The sequence below is a fragment of the Marmota marmota genome, unplaced genomic scaffold, assembly GCF_001458135.2.
Source record: "Marmota marmota marmota unplaced genomic scaffold, marMar, whole genome shotgun sequence".
NCBI lineage: Eukaryota > Metazoa > Chordata > Mammalia > Rodentia > Sciuridae > Marmota > Marmota marmota.
Window position 1 is genome coordinate 39,866,120 of NW_026000093.1, and position 27,182 is coordinate 39,893,301.

Sequence of the window (27,182 nt, forward strand, 5' to 3'; positions counted from 1 at the left end):
CATAGCTGGGAGAGGTGGTGCACATCAGTGATCCAATAGACCCTGGAGGCTGAGGCGGCCTCAGAGACTTAGTGAGATTCTCAGCAACTTAGCAAGATCCTGTCTCAAAATAAAAATATAAAAAGGAATGGGGAGGTAGCTCAGTGGTAAAATGCCCTGAGTTCAATCCTTAGTACAAAAAAAAGGAAAAATATTTCCATGACTCTGGGGTAATATCCTTGCTTCTCTACATTTCAATAACTGTTAAAATTTTAAAAAATGGTACTAGGTAAGGTGGCATGCATCTGGAATCCCAGCAGATTTGGGAGGCTGAGGCAGGAGGATCCAGAGTTCTAAGTCAGCCTCAGCAAAAGTGAAACACTAAGCAATTCAGTGAGACCCGTCTCTAAATAAAATAAAAAAATAGGGCTGGAGATGTGGCTCAGTGGTTGTGTGCCTCTGAGTTCAGTTCCTGATACAAAAAAAAAAAAAGAAAAAAAGATGTATTTGATCACATTAAAATCAAGAACTCTTGTGTGAATAGACACCCCAAAGAAAGTGAAAATATGACACAAACACTAACATTATATTTGGAATACACACACAAATAATTTAAAATATTAAATTAATATTATCAGAATATATTTAAAATTAATAATTTTTCATCCTTAAGAAAGTTGGGAAAATATTTTGAAAATGGGCAATAAAATGAAAAAATTTTCACAAAGAGAAAATATAAATGAATAGTAAAATATATAAAAAAGGTGTTCAAATTCGACAACAGAAAAGAAAAATTTGACAGTAAAATGATTTTATACACTAAAAATGGCACAAATTAAAGAAACATGGCAATACCAAATGTTGGTATGCTGGGCACTGGGTATCTGGGTATTAATTTTTCTTTCAACAACATACATACTTTTACATAGTATATATGAAATATATGCATTTAAAAATATCTGGGTCATTTCATATTTAAGAATAAAGAGGTTGATAAGAAATAATCAGTTCATCCATGAAAGAGTGTTTACAAAGGAAAGTTTCAAAAAATTTCCTAAGACTCAAATATGTTTCTAAGACATAATTTGGATAGCTATATTAAAATTTCTTTGCATTGAATAATAATTTGTTAATTAAAATTTAATACTGCATTAGAATCCAATAATTAATGTAGAATTAGGAATGCTTGGACTAAAAAGAATGTGAAGTCAGTGGAAAGTTCCATTGCACACTCCAATTTCACATCTTATTCATTGGAATTGCAACTTGCATAGACATGGGACAGTGGTTCTCAACATCAGTGATCCAACAGATGGTGGGCAATGATGACCCCAGGGTAAACATTTGGCAATGTTTGCAGACACTTTTGGTTGTCCTAACTGGGCATGGGAGATGCTACTTGTACCTAGCTACATACTGGCATCCAGATCCTGCTAAATATCCTACAACATACAGAGTTATCTGGACACATACAAATAATTGTCTGGCCTCAAATGCAAATAAAAACAATGTGATAATCTATTCAGGGAAGTAGGTGTAATACTTCATTATTTAAAAATATTTACTTTGTATACACAATGGGTCTGAAACCATGTTAGTGTTGGAGATACAGCAATAAAACCCAGAACTACTTCTTTAAGAATCTTGGAGTCAAGGTAGAGAATCAGTTACATGAATAGATAATTACTATGGAATAATTTCTATGAAAGACAGAAAAGAATCACTGAACTTAGATTGGGGTGTAAGGAGTTGTGCCTTGAGCAGAGTCTTAAAAGATAAATAGGAATTTTTTGTATTCATCAAGAGAACATGGTTTTAAATCAGAGAAAGAAAAGAAGGTAACAGTGAGCATAAAGGAACACCAACAAATTTCACAACCTATTCTGCCACACACACTCTTTGAGACACCAGCTGGAGCAAGCTGGCACTAATAGGTCTCTATACTCACTGGTTTTCCCTCACATGGAATATCTTTCTATCCACTTTTATCCCTGCCTCCCTTTGATGAAACCATCATCATCTTTCAAGATCACATGTCATGTCATGAGACAAGAGTGTTTTATTTCTTTGTTTTTAATATTCACTAACTTGTTTTAAGCATAAAGAACAGCCATTGGCATTTAGCAAATCCTCAATTTTTTAATGAAAAATGAATAAGCTCAAATATTCATCCTTTCTGAAGAATTGATCAATTTCTCACTGTGAAAAACCAGAATTGTCTATTTCTATAGTGCTTATGTTGAGGACTTGTGAAAAAAGACACTTATCCAATGGGTGATTAAAAATTATGGAAAATAGAAGAATACAATGAAAAAATAGAGACATACCTACTAGGTGTTGGGACTCAATATATATCTCTGAAAACCATTTCCCTTCTAGTCTTCCTGAAGCATAGACTGAAGGAGTCACTCAATATAAAGTAAAAATCACTTGTAATTCATAGCCAGAGTAAAATACTCCTTACTTTTGCCAAATATTCTTCCAACACATTTTAAAAATACACATAAATACACATACAAAGACAGGTATATTTAAACAAATAGAATAGTATTACATGTCATGTTTTATAACTTCTTTTTTACTTCTCTTCATGTCATTAAGTATAAATATGTATGATTTTAATGATTTCATCATGCTTATTTTATGGAAGAAACAATTCATTTAGAGAGACTTTAATGTTGGGCATTTATATTACTCTAAGGTTTTTTTTTTTAATGCTACTAACAATGCTATGGATGACAAACTTTGCTCATTTTTGCATACTACTGGCATTGTCATCCAATATCTACAAATACTTATGAAAGTTAAAGCCTTGGAAGGATACTGTAAATGGATTTCTAGAAAGTATGTGAGATTCCTATTCCCTCAAGAAGGTTAGAAAACAGACTTATTTCCTCAAATTCTTCATTAACTCTAAGTACAAGGCTTCATTCTAATTTAACATACTATAATCCAGAGGTAACTTTCCCAGTAAAAGATTCCCACAATGTCTACTATGACTTCCTCTAATAGTTTTTATGAATACATTTTTCACATAGAAATCATAAATTTCATCAGAAATTAACTTGGTTTAAATCATGGTATGAATGTGCTTTAATTTGCAAAAGGATACTCAATTGTTAAAATACATTTAATAAGTAAGCTTTATTTTCATCTTAATTACATATGATGCATTAAGTAAATGTTTATATTTTTATCTATCCCTGGACACTGCATTTTTTTCTGCTGGTCTCAATACTTTTTCCTTGACTATGACATTATTTTTATTATTGATACTTTAATATTTACAGATTAAGTTTCACTTTTTACTTTTCTATTCCCATATTAGAAAAAAATTATATTTGTACAATTGATTGTTCCTGTCCAGGAAGACCATTGGTCTCCTTTTTATTAAAGCTTCATTTGTAATTCATAGCTAGAGTCAAATACTCCTTACTTTTGCCAAATATTCTTCCAACACACATAAATACACATACAAAGACATGTATATTTAAACAAATAGAATGGTATCACATGTCATGTTTTATAACTTCTTTTTTACTTCTCTTCATGTCATTAAGTATAAATATATTACATTACCCTATAGAGTTTTTTTTAAATAAAGGCTCATCACATACATAGCCCATAATTTTAGTTGCAGTTGTGAAAGATACTTTTCAATTATGATATTTTACTAATTTTTATAATTACTGTTTATATATATATATATATATGTTGATTGATAAAACTATTGATTATCACATAGTTATTTTCTAAAGGAGAATATTATATAAATCTCATTCAATATTTTGTTAGTTTTCTAGTGAGACACATAATCAGAAAATGTTAGGCTTTTCCATTTTTGCCATATTTACCATTCACTCTGTTGCTTTTAAAATCTGATTACACTCACTATTGCTTTCTGAAAAATGGAAAATAGTGCAAAAGCATATACCTTTCATGATTTTCTTGAGAATACTCTATTGTTAAGGTATTAAAAAGGATAATGATTACAAGGTACTGAAGTACAACAAATATATTAAATCTATGAATTATAATGACAGTAAAAGCAACATCAATAACAGTTTCAAATCTTCATTAGTCACCTTTAGAGAATGCTAATGCATAAATGTGAAAGGGAAAAATACAAGTATTTATCCTTCTTTTCCTGTACGAGGTACATTTCAGGGTAACCAAATAATCGATAAGGTTTATCTAATAATTCCACATAAATGGAATGGGATAGTAGTCACTAGAACTGGAGGGGAGAGGGAGGTAGGAAGATGGAAAGAAGACATATAAGGATCATTAAAACACCAAGAAAAATCAGTTCTGATTTTCTGCAGCACTGTACAGAAACTATTGATGAAAATGATGACTAAAAGAGTGTGACATTCCTAACACACAGAAATGATTAATATTTGAGGAGATGGAAATACTTATAACCCTGATTTGATCGTTACACCTTGTATAAATGTCTCCAATTATATAACAATGTAAAAACATCCTATCTTGATTATAATAATAAAATAATTCCACGTAATAAATGCTTAAGGAATGACAGAAAATTGCCATTTTTCAATGCAAAAAGAGATAATAGCTCTAAGAAATAATTGTGAATGCATGCTAAAAGATATAAATAGAATATTAATAGGAAACTTTATTTTGGCAAGAATCAGTTTATTATTACATGAACTCACAGATATATTTCAGAAATCCTGTGAGAAAAACAGTATATTATGTTCCTTATTAATTGCTGTGAAATACTCTTGGCTTAAAAACAAATAACAATAACAAAAAAATCTGTTGAATGGGCTGGGGATGTGGCTCAAGCAGTAGCGCGCTCGCCTGTCATGCGTGCGGCCCGGGTTCGACCCTCTGCACCACATACAAACAAAGATGTTGTGTCCGCCAAAAAATAAATATTAAAAAAAATTCTCTGTCTCTCTCTCTCTCTCTAAAAAAAAAAAAATCTGTTTGGAGCTAATCTAGCTTAAGACCTCACTGCAAGTTAAAAAAAAAAAAAACATGAAAAATAGAGAAATAAAATGAAAATGATGAAAAAGACCAAGTCTAGAATACTGTTATGTTCTAAAGGACTTGTAAATCCATGACATGAAATAAAAAGGTTTGTTTTAGAATAAAAGAAATTTAAGAAATGTTCAACTGAATGGAGTATGAACCTTGATTCAAAATCTATTGTAAATAGTTATTTTGGAAACAATTAAGGACATTTTAATATTAACTTGTAATAGATGATATTAAGAAATTGTATCTAATTTGATGAGCTATACTAATGGCACATCAAACAAACAAGCAAACAAAAAGCAACTTTATTCTTAGCTAAAAGAGCATATTGATTTATTTACAGGTAAAATGCCACCATGTCTAGAATTAAAAATACTTCAGGTTATAAAAAATGGAGGATATTCATATAAGGGTGGCAAACTTTTATGACCCTTTATATAGGTGATGCTATATAAAATTTCATTGTATTATTCTATTTTTGTGTAATACAAAAGATTAGTAATAAAAGTGAAAGCAGTTAAAAAATGAGAGAGGAAAATAGGTGAGGATCAGTGATGATTGTAAGTAAAGGAGCAGAGATGGTTAATAGGGAAGATACACGATGAAGTAGGAGAGAGTGCTAATCCACCGAAATACCACTGGAGTTCAAAACAACAGGGAGAGAACTTTAGGGACTGCCCAAACTCAGAACAGGGAGAGACAGGGTAAAAAAGGAAAAGTTGGAGAAGGGAGCTGAAGCACTCAAATAAGATGCATGGAAGAACAGTTCCTGCATGGATTACAAATGTTCGGCACTAGCATCACCAATTGTTTATGTCTCATTAGTCTACCAACTCTCTCACACTGGTGTTTCAAGTAAACCATTGTAGTAGAGGCTAAGACATGATCTCCTCAAGGTCATTCTATTAAGCATTACATCCAGCAATGTTTGTTCATAAAAACCTCATCTGAAAAAGAAACTAATTTCAGCAATTTGAGACTTAAATATTTTTAACCTCATTATTAAATATGAAAAAAAGTAAAATAAAAAAAAAAAACTCTGAATTTTGTGGTACCCTGGAACATACAGAGAAGGCAATCCAATGAAGACCTGCCTTGTCACATTCAATAGAGCAACTGCAGAAGCAATTTGTTACAAGCAGATGGATAGTTGAGCACTAAAAGGGATGATAAACTAGAAAGAAATTAGATATTGAAATCAATTTCTTTTAGGCTTATCTTGAACCTTCAGTTTCACACAAACAATTGTATTTGAAGAAGTCAGAAAAAAATGCCATACTAAGAGGGGTGCCCGTGAAAACAGAACTTTACACATGCTATAGCCTTTATAGTCACCATTTACTTGATTGGTCCAAATATTTATAGTTCATTGTTATGACTGCCAAAACTGGCAACCACAAGGATTGTTGTCTCAATTAGGACAGTAAACAGATTGTCTCTTTTTTTAATGAAAAAATCTAAAATGTAATACTTCACAGTTTAACATGTTTATTCATCTAAACGAGCTAAAAAATAATGGTGCGACATCTGTTCGAGAAGCATTGGTACCTCAAATTTTGGCTGCCTCCCTACCAATTTGGTTGTTGTTTTAAAAAATGAAGAATAGGAGGGGGTACTGTCATCAAAAAAAATCTTCTGGCATGTAAAGTATCTTATTTTTCTTGAAATAAGGATCTCATATCTGTTGTTAAGGATAAAAAAAAAAAACGTATAACAAGGAGACACTATGCTGACTACGGCTGCAGTTCAATTGTTTTAAATGAATTACTGATCTTCTATGGATATTTCCATACTACCATAGTTTTTTTACATGACTCTCCAAGTTCCCTCTATACCTACCTTTATAGTCAAAACCTCAAAAATATGATAAGAATGTTCCTGTGGGTTCTGAATTCATCTGCTACATTTTTTAAATTTTTTTTTTTTTTTTTTTACTATTGGTTGTACTGATTCTAGATATGGTGTCAGAGGAACAAAATCTAGCAAACACATTCTATCCAGACTGCATTGAAGTAATTGTAATAAAAGAAGGCAGTGCTGCTAAGGGAGAAGGGGTAGGAATCTTCTCAGAGAAGCCTCAGGTAAGTGTAAAGAAGTCTAACTGTTGTTAAGGAGAGAATATAACATTATCTTAGGTAGTTTCTAGTTCAAGAACCTTATGTTATGATGAAATACATTAAAATTGAATAAGTTTTAATTTCAAAAAGTTGATTTCTGAAACTCAAAGCAGTAGTCACTCTATTGAATTATCATTGATTATATACTTTTAGAACCTGCAAATGCTTTAATATTCATATAAACATTATAATAAAATTTTAGATTTATTTTCATTTGGAGAGAAGACGCATGCTAAGTTGAATTCAAACATTGAGCATGTTTTTAAATAAATATGCATACTTGATTTACTAGAAAAAACAATGTTTCTATTTTGTAGCAACCTTAAGGCTAGTTATCTTAATTTTCAAGAGAATCAGAATGAAAAAAACCCTATATTTGTAGATATAAAAATATGTATCGCAATACAACCAAAGTTCATAAATGCTAAATGCTGTTGATTAATATTATGATGTTTAAATTTTATTTATTAAATTAAAAAATTTTGGATCATCTATACATCAAGAAATCTAGACTCAGAACTAAAATACATTAGCTTAAATTTTAACATGCATTTATTAAATTTATGTGCAGATTATTATGCTATTGTACAGAAACGAGTAAGAAGATATTTTAGATCTTACAATCATCAGTTAGGATGAGAACATTTCTTCTGTCTTTATGAAAAACCGATGAGATACTCTTTATATATTTTGCTCCCTTAAAACAACCATCAATCCTACATTTTTGTTGAAATAGTTTTAAAAGAAATACTAGATGAGGTTAGATTTTTACAATATTTCCCCTCAGATAATTTATACATTCTTTACCCTAGTCTAAACTTACATGAAAAATAAGAATCAGCAACTCTTCATACTTCATTCACAGTATTTCATAGGCTATATTTCCAGCATTGGTTGGAAATCTATTCTGCAGAGTATGTTAATAAATAGATTTGAACATTCTGAAAAGTCATTATAATTTTTTTTCTGTTTTTGTCTTCTGAATTATTCCAAGCAGTAAATTATTGGAGGGAAAATAACCTGTCTAAAATTTGTTTGATGCCAGTCTCAGATTTCTGCCAAATACCACTCACTATTCAAAAGTGCAATCTCCCGAAACAGCAAAAGATATCACCTTTCCGTCTTCAAAGATTCAAACCAGACTTTCAATCTGGGATTTCTCTTTACAGTATTGGCTGCTTCCCAGGTAATGTGAGTTCACCAAATTTGTATTTCACAAAAACTGTTGTGTAAACATATATCATCTCATGTTACCTGCTATTTACTGAAATCAAAGCTTTAAACCTTTTGGATTTATGGTTTTCTGAAGCCATCATAAATCAATCAGTCATACAAATGGACTAGCTATTGACTCAGGTATCAATAACACTGGGCAATAAAATTTGCCTATATTTACAGTATATTTAGGCTAACATGTATTACTATCATTTCCCCCCCAAAAGAACACCTCATGAATTGAACAGAATGGTAGTTTTTCTCAATATGATAAATTTTCAAACATTTCCCAAAACATAATTATCTATTTTAAATACTGTAAACCCTGTTAATATCTCACTTGTATGGGTAGCTAATAAGCAATTATTACATATCTTCTCATTTAAATTAAAACTGAAAACCAGGAATAATCTTTATTTAATATGACTGTTTTTAACACCATATGGGAGGGAAATAACTAAATGAAAATTGTTCACGTAAATGTGATGGGAGTAGAGGAAAGCAGTATTTCTTGACATGTGGCATGTCACTCAGGAAAGTAAAAGACCCATCATATCCAAAATGCCAGCTTGGATATTCCCTTGCCTCCCACTTTGCGAACAGACATACCACATGGCATAAAATGCTGCAACCTTTCCTAAAAATGCCACTTGGATTGGTCCACTGTGGTGAGGATATAAGAACTCTTGGTCTGTCTCTTGAGTTTGTGAGTTCAAGAGAAGAATCCAGTAAATAACACTGGCTAAATTTTGTCCTCAGATGTTTGGCATAAATAATCTGTGAGGGTATTGGAACCTTTGGCTGTTTTCACACTGATGAAATAAATTATGCTACTTTAAAAAACTCTACAGAGCATAATGTTACACTGTCATATTCAACTTTTTGCAAAAGTACCAAAGATATGGTTTTTTTTTAAAGAAATTCTTATAAAGCCATAATACTCCTGGGGTATTTATCAAAACTTTTGTCTCTTGGCCACTATGAAAACAATCTGAATACTGTATTTATTCTTCATAAATACCATGTGTACACTATGAAATACATTATGCAGATATCTCAAAATATCTATTTTCTATGTATTTTTATATAAGGTAGTAGTTAACAACTCTTCTATGGATATATAATTTCCATTTTTCTAAGCTTTATGTTTTCATGTCTTTTTAAAATGTAGTAAAATTTGATTATCAAGAAAGTTGAATATCCTAATCATTATGCTCCAACGAGTAGAAAATACATTGAAAAGTTTATATTAAAAAAAACTACATGAGAGTATTATGAGATACATATTTTCTTCTATTATTTATTTTCCCTAAAGAATTTTAATTGATTAACTCTTAAAAGATAAAATGTAAATTTGGAAAACAACTTTGTGTTGTTCAGATTTAGGACACAACCCAAGAAAATGATTCTGAGTAGATAAGACTTTTGCTATTCTGTGCTGTGAAAAAGACTGCACAATTAAATGACAGATTGTTACATATCTCTCTAACAAGAAGGGCAAACTGATACTGCAGGCAGCCAGAACAACATAATTAAAATAGAATTCCAAGTTTGTATTAATAGAGTAATAAGTTAATTAAAATCAAGATCAACCGAACTTTCTATTTACACCAGTTCAGGCAGCGCAAGAGGAAAGGAACTCTATTTTAGAGACATATGTGACTCTTTGAGCTTCTGTCATCCAGGTGCCATTTCTGACGGAGCACATGTGCACTGAACAGTTGGCAAAGAAGGAAAAGATTACTGTAGATGTATGTGCAGATAGTCTCTCTAATGATATAAAATATGCCTGGAAAGAAAGCAGGATTTCTTTGTAAGAGAAAAATTTCCCATGACTTCTTGATCTTTCTTAGGTTCTGAATGTGATTTGAGTATGTTCCTGTAGATTAGGATACATACTTTTACCTATGATGTATATAGAACACAAACACATTAAATAATCTGTAAGTGATGAAGTTATACATGTAAGTTAGGTAAGACATCTGAAAACTTGGATGTTATCCATTTTATCTAAATGCAACATGTATAGGGAGCCTGTCAAAACTGACAGATTTATAAATGTATCTGGTAGCTTACATTATACTACATTGCTACATAAGGTTCTTTTCTTGATATCCTATACAACTATTTTAAAAAGCTATTTCAGCAAACTGAAAGTACCAAAAGAAAATATTGAAGATGTTGTAGTTTCAGTACTTTAGAAAGTATTGGTCCCAGTGGATGCTTTTATAAAATTATTTTCCTTTCAAATATTGATTGCTGCTCAGCTAATCTTCATCTGGGTCCAGATCAGGCTCAACATCCGTGGACAGTCTGAGATAAAAGAAAGCATAGAAAGCCAGCAGGAGGGCCAATATAGCTGCAAGTACAAGGCCAACTTCCTAGGGAAGAAAAAAAAGCAGACTTAAAATTGATGGAGAGAGACTGGTTAATGTCATAAGTTTCATTAGATAAAATAACTGTATTATTCCACAGTGTGGAATGAATAATTTGAATCTAATAATCACATTCTTTTTGTTCAACACTTTTTGCCATGAAATAAAGAAACTTATTTTGCCCATGTCAGTACCCATTTCAATGGCAAGTACATCAGTGGGTGAGTCATTTCTATTATTACTTTTAGTTAACCTAGTATTTTTCCTAATAGTGAAATTAAAAATTATTGTTTTGATAACTTTTCATAGTTTATATATCAAAATGTTGGAAGCAAGCAATGTAGTTTGTGCCTATAGAGTTTATCTGTTTTTCTATTTGAGTATGCTTAACTTCATTTGTTGCTTCAATTATTATATTTGCTATTGGTGATAGCATTTGCACATACAATTTTTTAAAAATTTATCATTCCATTTTTAGTGGGAAAATGGCTATTATAACCAGGTTCTAGATTATGTATCTATCTATATCCTCAATAATTACCTTGTTCAAATTTTAAATTTTAACTTTTAAATCTTATAGCTTATCTTGTGGGTGATCAAAAACTTGGTACTCAGCTTATGAAGCAAGATATAGTACAATTTGTCACAACTGTGTAGCATGATACTAGATATTTCATTAAATAATTTGGTGATTACATTAATCAACTACATTAAATGACCAAAATTTTTACCATATATATTATAAAAGTCATATTCATTCTCAAAAAGTATGTGTGTATGTATTATAAGAAAACTTTCTCAATATTAATATGTCATTTGGCTTAACAACAACAACAAAAAAGCACAAATAGAATGCTGGACCTGATATTCCTTTCTTTTTTTCACTTATGTAGCATATCCTTTAACTCTCATTGTTTTATGGAAAAGCAATTTATTTGCATTCACATGAATAGATTTTACATCTCGTAAGAACATAAAATAATATGCTACTTAATAAACTTTAAAAACATTAAAATCAATTTTGTTTATAATCAACATGGAATTTTCATCTGAATGTTGAGATTACAAATAGATAATTTTATGCAGAGTTTTAGGTTCATAATTAAATTTATTTACATATACAAGCTATGAAAATAAATAATAAAAATTGTGAGGTTGAAAAACTCAGTGTCAATTTTTTTAAGACTTGGTTTTTAAAATCTGATATATCAATATAATGTCAAATGAAAGTGAATTTTTCTTTGTTACAGTTGGAACACTTTGGCATCTCAAAAGGGCATGGCAGCAGCAGACAGGTTTCATTTATTTTCTTATATCCACAGCTGTGCTCCCAGACCCATCTGGTTACACAGCTACTAATTTTAAGAGGATGTAATAAACAAGTGACACACAACTGCAAACTCCATCTGTTCTGTATAGTGGACAACAAAACTGATCAACAGCAGTCACCATTTCATTTGCTCAAGCTTAATGCAAAAATAAAGTTTTTATTCTTGATTGGAGGCCATGTTTTTCATCTTATTGATAATCAACTTTAATTGTTGCTTTTCAACTCTCATTCTTAAAATAACTCTGAATTATTGTTACTGTATACTTCCAGGATATCCAGAGGAATGAAAAAGAAATTTAAGGATAGAAAACAGACGCTATTCATAGAATACAACTTCAGAAAATCCATTAATTCAATTATATCTATTCTACATATGGCATGGGATGGTTTAGAAACATTGGGTGGGGGGGAGGTAGAACAAATAATTTTATTCAAAATGTCCGAAGATTTGTTGAGGAGACAAGCACATAGAGAAAAAAGTTTGGGGGGTGGGAATCAAAAAATTGTGAAATTCGAGAATAATGCTTTCAGGATGCTGATGACTCTAACCATAATTTAAAAGACTGATAGGCATTTATGACTTCCCTGCCCCTTGGCCATTTTTAGCTTTAATTCAGAAATACCAAAAAAGAACAAATGTAACATTTCAAGCTGCTCATCTCAAGGGGTTGTTGGCAGGATTTGGTTAACACTGAATATTTTATTTATGTAGCAAAACTTTGATCTTTATTTTTATTATGATTGTGCCTTTGGAATAAACCTTTTAAACAGCAAATTAACTAAAAACTTTAGATTCTTTTCCTTCAACATGCTAGGAATCACAGATATTTGCATTCTAAAAAAAATTTTTAGTGGCGCTGTAATTCTTAAAACATAATTTTCTAATTGAACAGCAACTAAATAGCAAATATAGTTATGCAAATATTTTTAGATGGCATTCATTTCAACCCCACAGTTTTTATTATTTTATTACTGTGTCATAATGTACTACATTTTATTTACATTTGTAAGACACAAGAAGTGAATGACTTCTCAATTGTAAATTAGTTATAGATTTTAACACAATCTATTCATACGTTATGCTGAAAACATTAACTCTTCCCCCAAAACATTTTCTATTATTAGATGTCTATTTACAGAAAACATTAAAAACATAAAAGGCTCTATTGTATAATTCTTTATATCTCTATACTGTGATTTGCATCAGTACTCTTGATTTAATGTGATACTTAAAATATGTAAGTGATTTCTTGTCTAAGTTCTTTCAAGAAAATCATGACTTAACTCATTTTCCTTTCCATAGATTTTACAATATTATGATACTTATAGTAATTTCTCAATACATGATGGTTTGAGTAATATTTATATAATCTTTATACAAAGGATACTAAAATTCTGTAATGCTTTTAAATCATTACAACACTAATCCATAATACTATCCCCACAACAAATCTGAGAACATTTCCTAATATATTATAGAACCACATAATGGAGAAATAGTTTAAGTAAGGGAAGGCCACTGGAAAACATTTTAGGGAAGTCTTATTTATACAAACTAGATATTATTAATTCTAACATGTATTTTCTCAGTCAGCTAACTATTCATAAATTACTTCCATGTAATAAGTTCAGTGCTTGATGTTTGTACTGTAATATTAATTCTTTGGACAACATTATATGGGGTAAATGGCATAATCTCCAGTTTACAAATGTTGCAGCCTAGAATTAGTTAGACCATGGCAATAGAAAGGGCCAAAAAAGATGTGATCCAAGGCTGCCTCATCATACGTTCAGTGTTGTTTTCATTGGTGTTATTTTTCTATTTCATGCACCTGTTCATACTCTCTGTAGATTCAAATTATTTAAGCGTAAAACTATGATTCATTCAAAGGAGTAAGTAGTAAAGTGATAAAATAGTATAATATTATGGTCATTCTCTATCAACTAGATAAGAGTCAAACATGTTTGATGTTCATTAGTCCTTAGTTGCTTCTCTGACATTATCAATATGGATAAAATCACTCACTAGGGAAATTAAAAAGCATTAAATGGCAATTGCTGAAAGAAATTTCGTTATTTAAAATCCTATGCCAAAATGACAAGGCAATCAAAGTTTGACAGGGCAAACTAATTAGTATGCCAGATTTGAAATGTAAAACACCTTCATGGTTCTGATTCTAAAAAGTTTCATATCATCTTAATGGGCCCTTCACATAAATTTTCAAGCTAAGTAAACAATATTTAAAGTTAAGTTCTTTGTTTTTCACAGGCTTACAAATCAAAATGATATGCTAGCTTATTAAAAAGGAGTTATGTTCTGATGTCAAAAACTCTTCTATATATACCTTAAATTGTAAATGAAGTCTAAGAATAAACATTCATAAATATAAAAATTAAAACATTTTTGAAGATAAATTTTATATTGTTTTTAAAGGGACATTGGATAATTGTATTATAAAGGAGGTTTAAGCTCATACTGGGATCACAATTATTTCTCCAAATTAAAAAAAATAACAAAAATTATAAAGCACATGGGAAAAAAAGGATGTGTATAAAAGAGTGAAATACAAATAATTGAATGGCTGCACTATTTCTCAATTCCTAATATATAACTGCTAATTAAACTTTGCCACAAATGAATTTTGTTACACCAGAATTTTCCTGACAAGTGAATAAACAAAAACTCCACTGCACTGTGAAGGATAAAAGTAAGTGACATACTTCCCTGAAAGACAATGACAAAAGGCTCTTAATAGAATAGATAATCGTCAAGTAACGGAATGTAAAATAAAAATCTAAGCATTGATTTTAGAAAAGTCATGTCATTGAAATAATTTAAAGGATGAATGAAATTTCATATGAAATTAGAAAAAATCTTCAAAAGATTAAATTCTCTTTTCAACAAAAAGATAATTTTTTTTCATTAAAAACTGACACATAGCACTAACTGAGGAGACTGTGTTGTGAAAACAAACCACATCACATGGCAATGCTTGATCAAAATCAGCAATCAGAAGCAAAAAGAAGGCAGTGTTTCGTGATCATAATAGCAAATTCTGGAAGACAACCAAATATATCATCTGGCAGTTCAACAGCTGTTACAGCTTGGTAGTAATACCTTGGCATTTGCTATAAGCTATAACTTAGAAAAATTGATTTCTCATCTGCCAGATAAAAACCAAAATCTCCTTTTAACATTTTAATATTTAAATAAAATATATGTACTGGTCATTTTTTATTTTACACATTTGGTAGTAAGACTGCCAAATTAATTTTTCTAGTTAGTTTACCTCAATTCTAATACTTAGCCAAAAATATATAACATAAGCAATAATGTAAATGTAATTTTGTGAAACTTTATTGTGCTAGCATGTTGAATTAATATCTGTTAACATCATTCTCAGTTGCATTTATCCCTCTTAAGCAGATAAACTGGTTTTCTAAAAGGATAAGTTTGGGAATGTCATTAGAATTTCAACATAGAATACTGGCAACAATAACAAAATAACAAAATTATATATATATGTATTTATGATCTAAGTATATATGATTACAACTATACCTTAATCAACTATAAAAATAAATTCATTGAAAATGAAAGAAGGGTTTTTGACTAAAGCCACATACATCACTGAAATGTTTGAGCAATACATATAGTAGTTAGAGAAAAAATATATTACAAATTTAAGAAAAACTGGCTTACTTATGAAACATTGTTTCATTTTAAGACACTACGCCCCACCAAAAAAAAATCTCAGGCTAAGAAGGATGTTTTCCATTAATTAAATTCTTTACAAAAATTCAATTCTGGCATGGTGTTTAGATTTTGAAATGTCATAAAACATTTAGAATTCAATGTTATGCAATCCAGTTTTAGAAAATGAAATGGCATATACATATGAAATTATAAAGTTATCAAATAGTGATCTACCTTTATGCCTATTGCTGTTTTCTTTGCTTCTGCTTTTAATTTGGTTGCTCGTAAAATAGGTTTGGTTTTTTTATAATCCTGTTTGCCTAGAAAGAAACAGTTTTAGACAATGAGTTATGCTTATACATAATTCGAGCCTAACAGTCATCTGAAATATCAAAGTATGTTTAAATAGAGCAATTCAGGGACACATAGTTCCAAACTTCTTCCCAGTTGTGATAACCATAAACTTGGTACACAAAGGTCAACTTCTCCTCTCTTACTTCTTCAAGAATAAAACTCTCACAGACATCTTTGATTTGTCTGACAGACATTTTTGATTTGATGTGCAATTAATGTTAAAAATTATAACTCATTTTGTATTGTAAGTTTATGGTAAAGGGAGTAAAACATTGGGAAGAATTTGGAAACAAATGTATAAATGAAGATATGTAAGATTTTATTAACAGGAAAAATTAACTTTTTCCTTCATAATTGAATAATAGCTAATTATAAACTTGTATAGATATATTTAGTATTCATACAATCAATTTGAGAAATATTTACTAGTTTTCTCTAAGAGACTGAAGGAATGTGTAAAACAACTTTGGTCTCCTGAATTCATTAGAAAAACATGTACTTAACTTTTGTTTCCTCTTAATAGAGGATAGAACTAATGTGTGTAGATTAAAGACATAGGACACCTATATTTTGATACTAGTCTCAATCAATTCTATCATGTTTCACAGTGAAAGACGAGCAAAACTGAATTATCACAAAATTTCTACTTTGGTATACCATCTGGTGACATCACCAATAAGCTACAAAAGACATAACATACAGTCTGGGCAGAAAAATAGATTTAATAGTAACAATAACAAAGGCATTAACTAGATAATTAATTAGATAACAATAACAAAGGCATTAACTAAACTCTTAACTAGGAAGAGAATCAAAAGAAAATTTAATATAATAGTTTGATGTATTTTTCTGATTGGGAGTTAACATGGTTAGATAATCTATTTCACATTTGCAATTTGCCTTTTTGTTTCCATCTTATTCCTCTTCCTTTTAATGATCAGCTTCTTCCAAAACTTACCCATATATTTCCTTTATCTAAATGATACAACTTGTAACTTTAATTTCCACATCCTCACAGTGAAATAAATCTGAGAGCAGTTTATCTAAAGTATATAATAAAATTTAATCTGCAATAAAGCTGATATATATATATATATAAAACAGCAGAATGCATTACAATTCTTATTACACATATAGAGCACAAGTTTTCATTGTGCTCTGGTTGTATACATAGTATATTCACAGGAATTCATGTCTTCATACATGCACTTTGGATAATAATGATCATTGTATTACCACTATCATTAATTACCCCATGCCCCCTCCCTTCCCCTCCAACCCCTCTGCCCTATCTAGAGTTTGTCTTTTCTTCCCATGCTCCCTCTCCCTATCCCACCATGAGTCAGCCTCCTTATATTGAAGAAAACATTTGGCATTTGTTTTTTAGGGATTAGCTAACTTTACTTAGCATTATCTTCTCTAACTCCATCCATTTACCTGCAAATGCCATGATTTTATTCTCTTGTATTGCTGAGTAATATTCCATTGTGTATATATGCCACATCTTTAAAATCCATTCATCTATTGAAGGGCATCTAGGTTGGTTCCACAGTTTAGCTATTGTGAATTGTGCTGAGATAAACATTGATGTGGCTGTGTACCTGTAGTATACTGTTTTTAAGTCCTATGGGTATAGAAGGAGGAGAGAGATAGCTGGGTCAAATGGTGATTCCATTCCCAATTATTCAAGAAATCTCCATACCGTTTTCCATATTGGCTGCACCAATTTGCAGTCCCACCAGCAGTGTATGAATGTACCTTTTCCCCCACATCCTCGCCAACACTTATTGTTGTTTGTATGCATAATAGCTGCCATTCTGTCTGGAGTGAGATGAAATCTTAGAGTGGTTTTGATTTGCATTTCTCTAAATTGCTAGTGATGATGAAGATTTTTTCATGTATTTGTTGATTGATTGTACATCATCTTCTGAGAAGTGTCTCTTAAGGAATAAATCAGTTTCTTAATATGTCTGCTAATGAATTAGAAGCACCTTTAAAATTTCATACAGATTTTTAGAATTTGAAATGGCAGAGATAAGAGAATCATATGGATGGAGGCAATGTAGAAATGCCATAGTTGTATTCATTAGACACATAAAAATGTTTTTGGTTAAAGAGCTATGTATTATTATTATTTTAAGGAAGGCATTTGTTCTTTCATTAACCACTATAGTATACCAGATATTCTGAATCTATAAGCAGAAGCTTAATAAATATTATTTGAAGTTGTGGTTTAATGATCCAGAAATAAACCAATTGTAAAAACAGGGATGGAATAAATAAAATGCAGAAAAATATCACTCTGACCCATTTTAAATTAGGAACATTTAATTTTGGTAAAAAACTTTGACAAGTTTTCACTCTGATTTCACATCTGAACAGTCAAATTATTCATGTCATTATTCCTGCTGAGCTATACACAGTTCAGAACAATGAAAATGGTGACACATCAAATGCTTCCACTCCAGGGTTACAAAGCACATTTCTAATAAAAATCTAAAAAGAATTTTGAAGATTACAGATTTGAAGTCAAAGGTGATTTATTGTTTTATCCTGTATACATCTTAAAATAATCTCTGGTACAAAGAAGGAAAAAATAAGTGAAGAAGAAAAGTTTACTTTAACCAATACAATTTCCATGCAGATATGCAATGTTTTATTTTTTAGACCATATCAAACTGAAATTTTTTATGTCTTTTTTTCCTATTTTTTTATTTTTTTACTGGTACATTATAGTTGTACATATTGGTAGGATTCATTGTTACATATTCATACATGCACACAATATAATAATATAATTTGAACAACAGCATCCCCCAGTGTCTCTCCATTCTCCTTCCTCATCCCTCTTGCTGGTCCCTTTCCTCTATACTCCTAATCTCCTTTTGATTTTCATGAGAACTATTGCCCCCACCCCTGCTACCCTGCTTTCCCTTCTTCCATTCTAGATTCCTCCATTGTGTATATACACCACATTTTCTTTATCCATTCATCTGTTGATAAACACCTACACTGGTTCCATAATTTGGCTATTGTGAATTGTGCTGGTATAAAAATGGAAATACATGTATGGCTATAATACCCTGAAAGTACTTATTGAGAATGAACACTAGGGAATAGAATATCTGGGTCATATGGTGGTTCCTTTCCTAGTCTTTTGAGGGACATTCATGCTGATTTTGATAATGGTTGTACTAATTTATAAATCCCATTAACAGTGTAAAAGTGTTCTCTTTTTTCCACATCTTCATTAGCATTTAATTCCATATGTATTATTGATAGTTGCCATTCTAAATGGAGTGAGTTAAAATCTCCATGTAGTTTTGATCTCAGATATACAATATTTTTGCTAATATGTCTGTCATAATATAGACTCAAATATAGCTCAGAGAGTCAAAATGAGAATTCATCACTCTCCTCCAAGTGCCATATAATCATTGGTAAATAATGTATTATATTTCAATTAAACTCCTATATCCTCTTACGAGAATAATACTTCTAGATTTTTATTAAAGTTGATACGAACATTTGAAACTGTATTTATAATAGATGGTATTAAACATGATTGTACACCTGGTACTCTTCCAAACAATGCATCTGTCATTAATTTAGCATTCTCCTTGCTGACTATGATATACAAAAGTATATGTTGCAAAATGTGGTTTTGGTCTACTAAGTGAAAACATTGACGGGGCATCTGTTCAATTCTTCATAAATGAAATGTCTTAACATATAATGAAATAAGTTTACAGCAGGTGAATTTCTATGACTTCAAGATAGATAATATGCCATTATTATTTAAAAACATAAAATATGAAATTCTCTGCCTTCTGAGTAGTAACACCTAGGGAAAAAATAATAATCTAGATTTTATATGTAGACTATTCATTTAACACAGCTAGGTCTGATCTCAGTTATACACACAGGGAATAGGGGTACAGCTCAGTGGTAAAGCATGTGGTTAGCATGCACGAGGCCTTGGGTTCAATCTCCAGGACCAAAACAAAAACAAAAACAAAAGTATCTGTTCAACAGTTGCTTAGTAATTTCATATAAAAGAAAAAAAAAAACTGTTACTCAAGCCTATAAAGCCAGTCTGAGTCCTCAATCATCCAGTTTTTTTGTCCTCAAGGATACCATTCATTATATAATTTCTATATTTTCATTTCTTATTAAAATGTTTAGGTAACAAGGTCTTTTTCAATTGTACATTTCTGATCAACTGATTTATGCTTCCTCCCTCTAGTCTAATTCCATAATAATGTTTAATTTTGAAATTATCATGCTGAGAGCCATTGCCAAGTAGGTATGACGCATGGCATGACCCAGGTCATTTGCAGTGACATTGCATGTAAGGTGACCTTGCTCAAGGACCAGGGCGGATCCAGGTTTAGGGTATATCCTGCTGGGATTAGGGAGTATCCCGCTCCTTGGGTTTAGGGCAGTTCCAGGTTTAAGGTGCACCCTGCTGGGAATAGGGCTTATCCTGCTGCCTCAGGCGCGCGCCCGCTCCTTGAGTTCCCCTTGAGTTCTCGCGGGATTCAGAGAGTATTTGGGATTCAGAGCCTGGTGGAGTGTGTGGATTTTGCCCACAACGTGGATTTGCCCAGAACGTGTGTGTAAAGTGCCGGTGACAGTTCGAGAATAAAGAGTTGCTGTTTGAATCTACAAGGTGTGTGGTGGCTCGTGATTTTGTGCCCAGCAAAACTGCGGCATTATCATACATTGAAATTTACATTTTTCCTTTTGATATACATTTCTATAAAAGGTAATGCAAGTATAGATTCATGTAGAATAAAATCAGGATACAGAATAGTTGCAGAACCTCTCAAAACTGCAACATATTATATGTTTATAGTCCCTACTTTTCCACCAATAATTCCTGGCAACCACAGATCTATCATCCATTTCTGTAGCTTTTCCTTTTCAACAATGTGGCAATAAAGTGACAATACTCATTCATTTAGTGTAATGTCTTTGTGATTTACTGAAGTCATATAATCAACACTTCATTCTATATTTCTAAGTAGTATTCAATTGTATGGTGGTATCAGAGTTTATTGATTGACTTACTGAAGAGTATTTGGGTTACTTATAGTGCTAAGCAAGTATTATTAGAGCTATTATAAATGTACATTATTATGGTTTTAAATATGAGGTGGTCCCCAAAAGCTCATGTATAAGACAATTCAAAGAAGTCTAGAGGTGAAATGATTGGGTTATGGGAGTCTTAACCTAATCAGGACATTAATCCACTTCATTAACCTGGGTGGAAACCATAGACAGGTAGGGTGTGGCTGGAGGAGGTAGGTCACTGGGAATGTACCTTTGGGGATTTATATTTTGTCTCTGGTGAGTGGAATTCTTTCTGCTTCCTTGTTACCATGTCCTGAACTACTATTCTCTACCACACCCTTCCACCTTGACAATATGCCTCAATTCGGGCCCAGAGCAAGGAAGCTGGCCTTCTATGGACTAAGACCTCTGAATTCATGAGTAACAAACTTTTCCTCATACAAAATTGTTGTCATGACATTTGGTCACAATGTTAAAAAAAAACAATTAAAATAGAATGTGATACTGAGAAGTGGGGTTGTGCTGTGACTAACCTGATGATGTGGTTCAGAAGCTTTTGGAGCATTTTGGAATTTGTGGCTGGAATTTCGAGAAGTTTAGAGATGCAAGCTGTAAAGGTTTAGACTATTGTAATGGGAGCTTAATGGGTGATTCTGGCAGAAGCTCAAAAGACTAGGATGCTGATAGAACTGTGGATAGTAAAGATTAGGCTCATAAAGGTTTCACAGGAAACCAAGGACTCAATTGGAAATTGGACTGGAGGACATTCATGTTATGTTCTGGCAATGAAGTTGTCTACATTTTGCTCAGGTCCTATGACTTTCTGTGAGGCTGAATTTAAAGATGGTAGACTAGTCTGAAGGAGAAAATTCCAAGGCAGAATTGCCTTTAGGAGGTGACACTGGCATTGCTGGTGGCTGTTAGACAAGTTTATTGTGAAAAATTATGATTAGAAAGGAAAGAAGAAAGATTTGATAAACTTGCAATTTGGTCAAAGAAGTGTAAGTAAGGAAGTGTTAAAGGAATGACAACCACTAAAAAATGCTAAATACTTACCCAAATACAATAGAAAATATAGCTTGAGCTTGAGGGCATTTCAGAAATTTGTAAGACTATACCCATCTCCAGGCTCAAGGGTATATGAATAAAAATTCTTTTGAGGAGAGAAGTGGGGCACCATGCTTACACAGTGGGATCTAAGACATTGTTTCACCATGCTCAAGGGCTCTGGGACTCAAAACTGCTGCTGTAGCCATGGTCCCTGGAGTCCTGGCTACTGCTAGAGATGGTGGCAGACCTCAGCATCAACCACGTGGTGCTGGTTCTGCAGGAATGCAGGATGCAGGAGTTAGGGAGTCTTAGAGGTTTCCTGAGATTTTAAAGGAAGACCTGAGAGGCCAGGCAAAGTGTATCCAGGTCAAAGTTCCTGCTGGCTGTCCCTGAAAGGATGATTCATGGAGATTTGAGAAGGAAGCTGCAGCTTCAGTGGAGAACCCTGAGATGCCAGTACCATAGAACATCTGCTGAGGAAAGCTGAAGAAATTGAGCAGAGACAAGCTAAGAGACAGCCTATGTGAGGCTGTAACTAGCAAAATCATAGGAGAGGAACTTCATAAGTACTTTGGAGAGAATATCATGATATCATGTGCCCCAGATGCTGGAGGTAGAACTATAGGACTTGTTTGCACAGCTGAATTTTGGTCTTGCTTTGGTCTCATCCCTTCTTTCTATGTCCCTGTTTCTGCCTTGTGGAATAGAAGTGTTTATTCTGTGCTTGTATATGTTGCATATATGTAACTTGCTTTTGAGTTTCACAGGGGAAAACATCTGAGAGTTTGCCGTGAGTCTCAGAGGAGACTTAGGACTTTGGGCTTTTGGGTAATGCTGAAACTGTTAAGACTATGAAGACTCTTGAAAATGTAATAAATCCATTTGGCATTGTGATAATTGGATTATAAAACCTTTAACCTTTTCAGAGAATTAAGACACTTGAATGGATTAACTGGGTGGTAACCCTAGGCAGGTAGGGTATGGCTAAAGGGTCACTGGGGGCATGAGTTTGGGGTATATATTTTGTCCCTGTTTCAGTGGAGCTCTCTGCTGCTTTGCTGCCATGTCCTGGCTTGTTTTCCTTTGCTATGCACTTCCACCCTGATGTTCTGCTTCACCTCAGCTGACACCAATGGAGTCAGCTGTCTAGGAACTGTGACCTCTGAAACCATGAGCCCCCAATAAACTTTTCCTCCAATATGTTGTTCTTATTTGGTCTTTTTGTCACAGTGGTGAAAAATCTTACTAAAACACAGATGTAGAGATCTTTGTGTAAGCACAAGTTTTCCTTTATATAAGGGTAAGACTACTGAGTCACAGGATCACGATATATATATATATAATTTGCAAAAAAACTGACAGCCAACCCATTTCCAAAATAGTTGTATCATGCTGCATTCTCATTTGCAATGTACATGAGTTTGGGTAGCATCACTAATACTTGGTACTGTTTTGCCTAGGTTAACAAATTTTGGCATACTATCATTTATTGTATTCAATTATAATCCATTTTATTTCCATAAGGCCATCCCTAGTGTTAGTAATTTGCATTTTTTTCTCTTTTAGGTAGTCTAACTAAAGGTTTAACAATATTTTTAATATTTCGAACTGCTACACTTCTGGTTTTGTTAATTTTCTATTCTCTATTTTGTTCATTTCTACTCCAATCTTTATTATTTCTTTTCTTCTGCTTGCCTTAAATTTGGTTTGATCTTCATTTTCTTGTTGGCTTAGGTATAAAGTTATTGAGTTAAAATTTTTTCTTTATTAATATTGTCTTTAACACATATGAATTTCCACATAAGTACTTGTTATGGAGCATCCCCCAAAAGCTCATGTGTTCAAGAACAAGACAAGAATGCTCAGAGGGGAATGGTAAGATTACAAGAATTATAACCTGATCAGTATAATGATCCACTTGAATGAGGTAACTGAGTGGTAACTGTGGACAGATAGGGTGTGGTTGGAAACAATAGGTTATTGGAGGCATGTCTTTGTGGTGTATATTTTGTCTCTCTCTGCTTTCTAGCTGTATGAACTGAGTAGATATCCTCTGCCATGCCCATTTGTTATGATGTTCTTCTGCACTTTGGGCCTAGGGCAATGGAGTTCACCAGCCATGGATTGGACCTCTGCAACCATGAGGCAACATAAACTTTTCCTTCTCTAAGTTGTTCTCATTGGGTCTTTGGGTCACAGCAATAAAAAGTTAAAAACAGCATTGCTTTAGCTCCATTTCTAAAGTTTTATCTTTTGTTTATACTCATCACGAAGTATTTGCCATATTATTTCCTTGCTCTTTTGGTTATCTAGAAGAGTATTATTCAAAAAACATTTTAAAAATTTAATTACATAAACTGCTTCTGTCAGCAATTTCTAATTTTATTCTATTGTGCTAGAGAATAAATCACATAACTTCAATTTGTTTAAAGTTTTGAAGACTTATTTTATGGAGAATGTTCTATGTGCAGTTTAAAATATGAAATCTGCTCCTATTGGGTAAAGTGTTCTACAGATCTAGTTGTAGCAGTGCTTTAGTCCTCTATTTCTTTTATGATTCTCTGCCTAGTCATTCTATTGATTATGGAAAATGGAATATTAAAGTCTCTAACTAATATGGCTTAGTTATCTATTTCTCACTTCACTTATGTCAGGACTTGTTTCCTGTATTTTAGGGATCTTTGCCAGGTGCATACATGTTTATAATTGTTATATCTTCCAGAAGAAATACCTCTTATCTTTATAAAATGTCCTTCATTTCTACTAAAAACTTTTTTTCATAAAGCTTATTTTGTCTATTTGAATAGCCATCCTGGCTATTGGGGGTACTGCTTCTTAGTTTATCTTTCTCATTCTTTTATGGTCAAATTATTTTGATCTTGAATCTAAAGTGTGCTTCTTGTAGACAGGATCATTTTTTCTTCTTATTCTACCATTCCCTGCCTTTTGGTTGAAATGGTTATTCCATTTACACTTCATACAATTAATTAATGATAAAGATGGATTTCTGTTTGGGTTTTTTGTTTTCTATTTGGCTTCTGACATTTTGTTTCTCTCATACTGTTTCATGTTGTGTTCATTATTTTCTAGTCACTTTTAATTCCTTTGCTTTCTTTTTTTCCTTTACTATATTTTAAAGTTATTTTCTTAATCATGTCTGCTACTGAAAAATTATCTCATTTTTTTGTTCATCTAAGAATGGCTTAATTTCTCTCTTTGTTTAATAGTTGTGCTGGATACAGAACACTTATTTGATATTCCTGTGTTATCAGCACACCATAAGAAATGCATACTCTCATTGCTTTCAATATTCAATCTTTCTTATGGTTCTTTTTAGTTATACATGACAATAGGATTCATTTTGATGTAATTATAAAAGCATGAAATATAATTTATTCTGATTCAGATCCCAGTACTTCCCTTTTTCCCTCCCTCTATTCACTTCCCTCTACTCTACTGATCTTTCTGCTATGTACTTATGGCTTTTTAAATTTTTTTATTTAGCATTTTATGGATGTACATGATGGTGAGATTCACTGTGGTATATTAATATATGTACACAGGAAAGTTAGGTCAGATTCATTTCACTGCCTTTCCCTACCTCATTCCTTCTCCCTATTTTTTTCTTATTGCTTTTATGTAGAACAGATTTTCAGCCTCCTCCCCTACTTTTAATATCATGATATTTGAAGTAAACTTCTTTATACAACCTACATTTGGGTCATTTTTAAAAGATCAATTTGAAAAAAAATATATGTCCTTTAGTACCTTTACTATGCTATTAGACCATTTATATTTAATGAAACTATTGATATGCTTTATCGAGGACTATCATTTTATTGTTTCTCTTTGCTCCCTTTGTTTTTTAGTATTTCATTTAAATCATGTATTTTGATTTCAACTATATTTCTTAGAATGTCCTTGAGACTATGTGTGTGCATGTGTGTGTGTGTATGTGTGTGTATATATAGGGTGTGGTTGGAAACAATAGGTTATTGGAGGCATGTCTTTGTGGTATGTATGTGTGTGTGTGTGTGTGTGTGTGTGTGTGTGTGTATATATATATATATATATACCTTTCAGAGTTTTATTCAATTTCTAAAATAACACAAGTTATTTTAAATTTTTTTAATAATACAACATATTTTACATTTTAATATAATGGAAACAAGCAGTGAATTGCTTTGTAGTCATAGTTCAGTTAATGGTTGCTTATCTCTTTTGACTTTGCTTTTCTTATATTTGAATTCCATGAACATGTGTCATTGCTAGGGAAGTTTATCTAGGTAGTGGACTTTTAATAATTCACACATTTACAAGTGTATATACTACTGCAGAACAGGTATATTTTGCTTAATAAAATGTCAGGCAAGACAGTGATGTCCTTGCTTACAAAACTACCAGACTATGATGTGTGTACTTATTATAGTCTGGTAGTTTTGAAATAAAAAGTGAATGGACAGAGGGGAATGAAAGGAGGGGAGGGGGTACAGGGATAGGAAGGATAGTAGAATGAGTCGGACATATTACCTTATGTGCATATATGATTATTCGACTGGTGTAACTCTATATCATGTACAATCAGAATGGGAAGTTATAATCCATTTATGTATGGTGTGTCAAAATTCATTCTACTGCCATGTATAACTAATTAGAACAAATAAAAAAATAGTATTAAGCAGGAAAAAAGGGTGAACAGTAGATAGATGATAATTTGTCATATGATAAAAAGCATGAAAAAAGAAAAACAGAGCAAGGGTAGACATAAGGTAGACAATAAAGTGGAGATATCTACTGCTTCTGATAAGATAGTCAGGGATGTCACTTGAACAAATATTTGAATGAAGTTAGAGGGCAAGTCTATATGTTAGAAGCAATTCCAAACACTGAGACCATTGAAGTTTAGATTCAAAAGACACTAACATAAAGGGGAAGAGAGTTTAACAGGGCAGATAATTAAAAATAAATATTTCCTAATGTCA

The 27,182-nt window shown here is 32.0% G+C and overlaps 1 protein-coding gene across 7 annotated transcripts in view; it reads right to left on the reverse strand.

Annotated features, from left to right (window-relative positions):
- Positions 1-7,628: 7,628 nt before the first annotated feature.
- Positions 7,629-27,182, reverse strand: part of Triqk (triple QxxK/R motif containing) — a 75,133-nt gene continuing 55,579 nt past the window's right edge. For all 7 annotated transcript variants that reach the window (XM_015485954.2, XM_048782788.1, XM_048782787.1 and 4 more), the window contains 2 exons: positions 15,955-16,040; positions 7,629-10,699 (listed from right to left, as the gene is read on the reverse strand). In XM_015485954.2, coding sequence (XP_015341440.1) covers positions 10,586-10,699; positions 15,955-16,040 — 200 coding nt within the window. In that variant the 3' untranslated portion in view covers positions 7,629-10,585. The remainder of the gene's footprint in view (positions 10,700-15,954; positions 16,041-27,182) is intronic.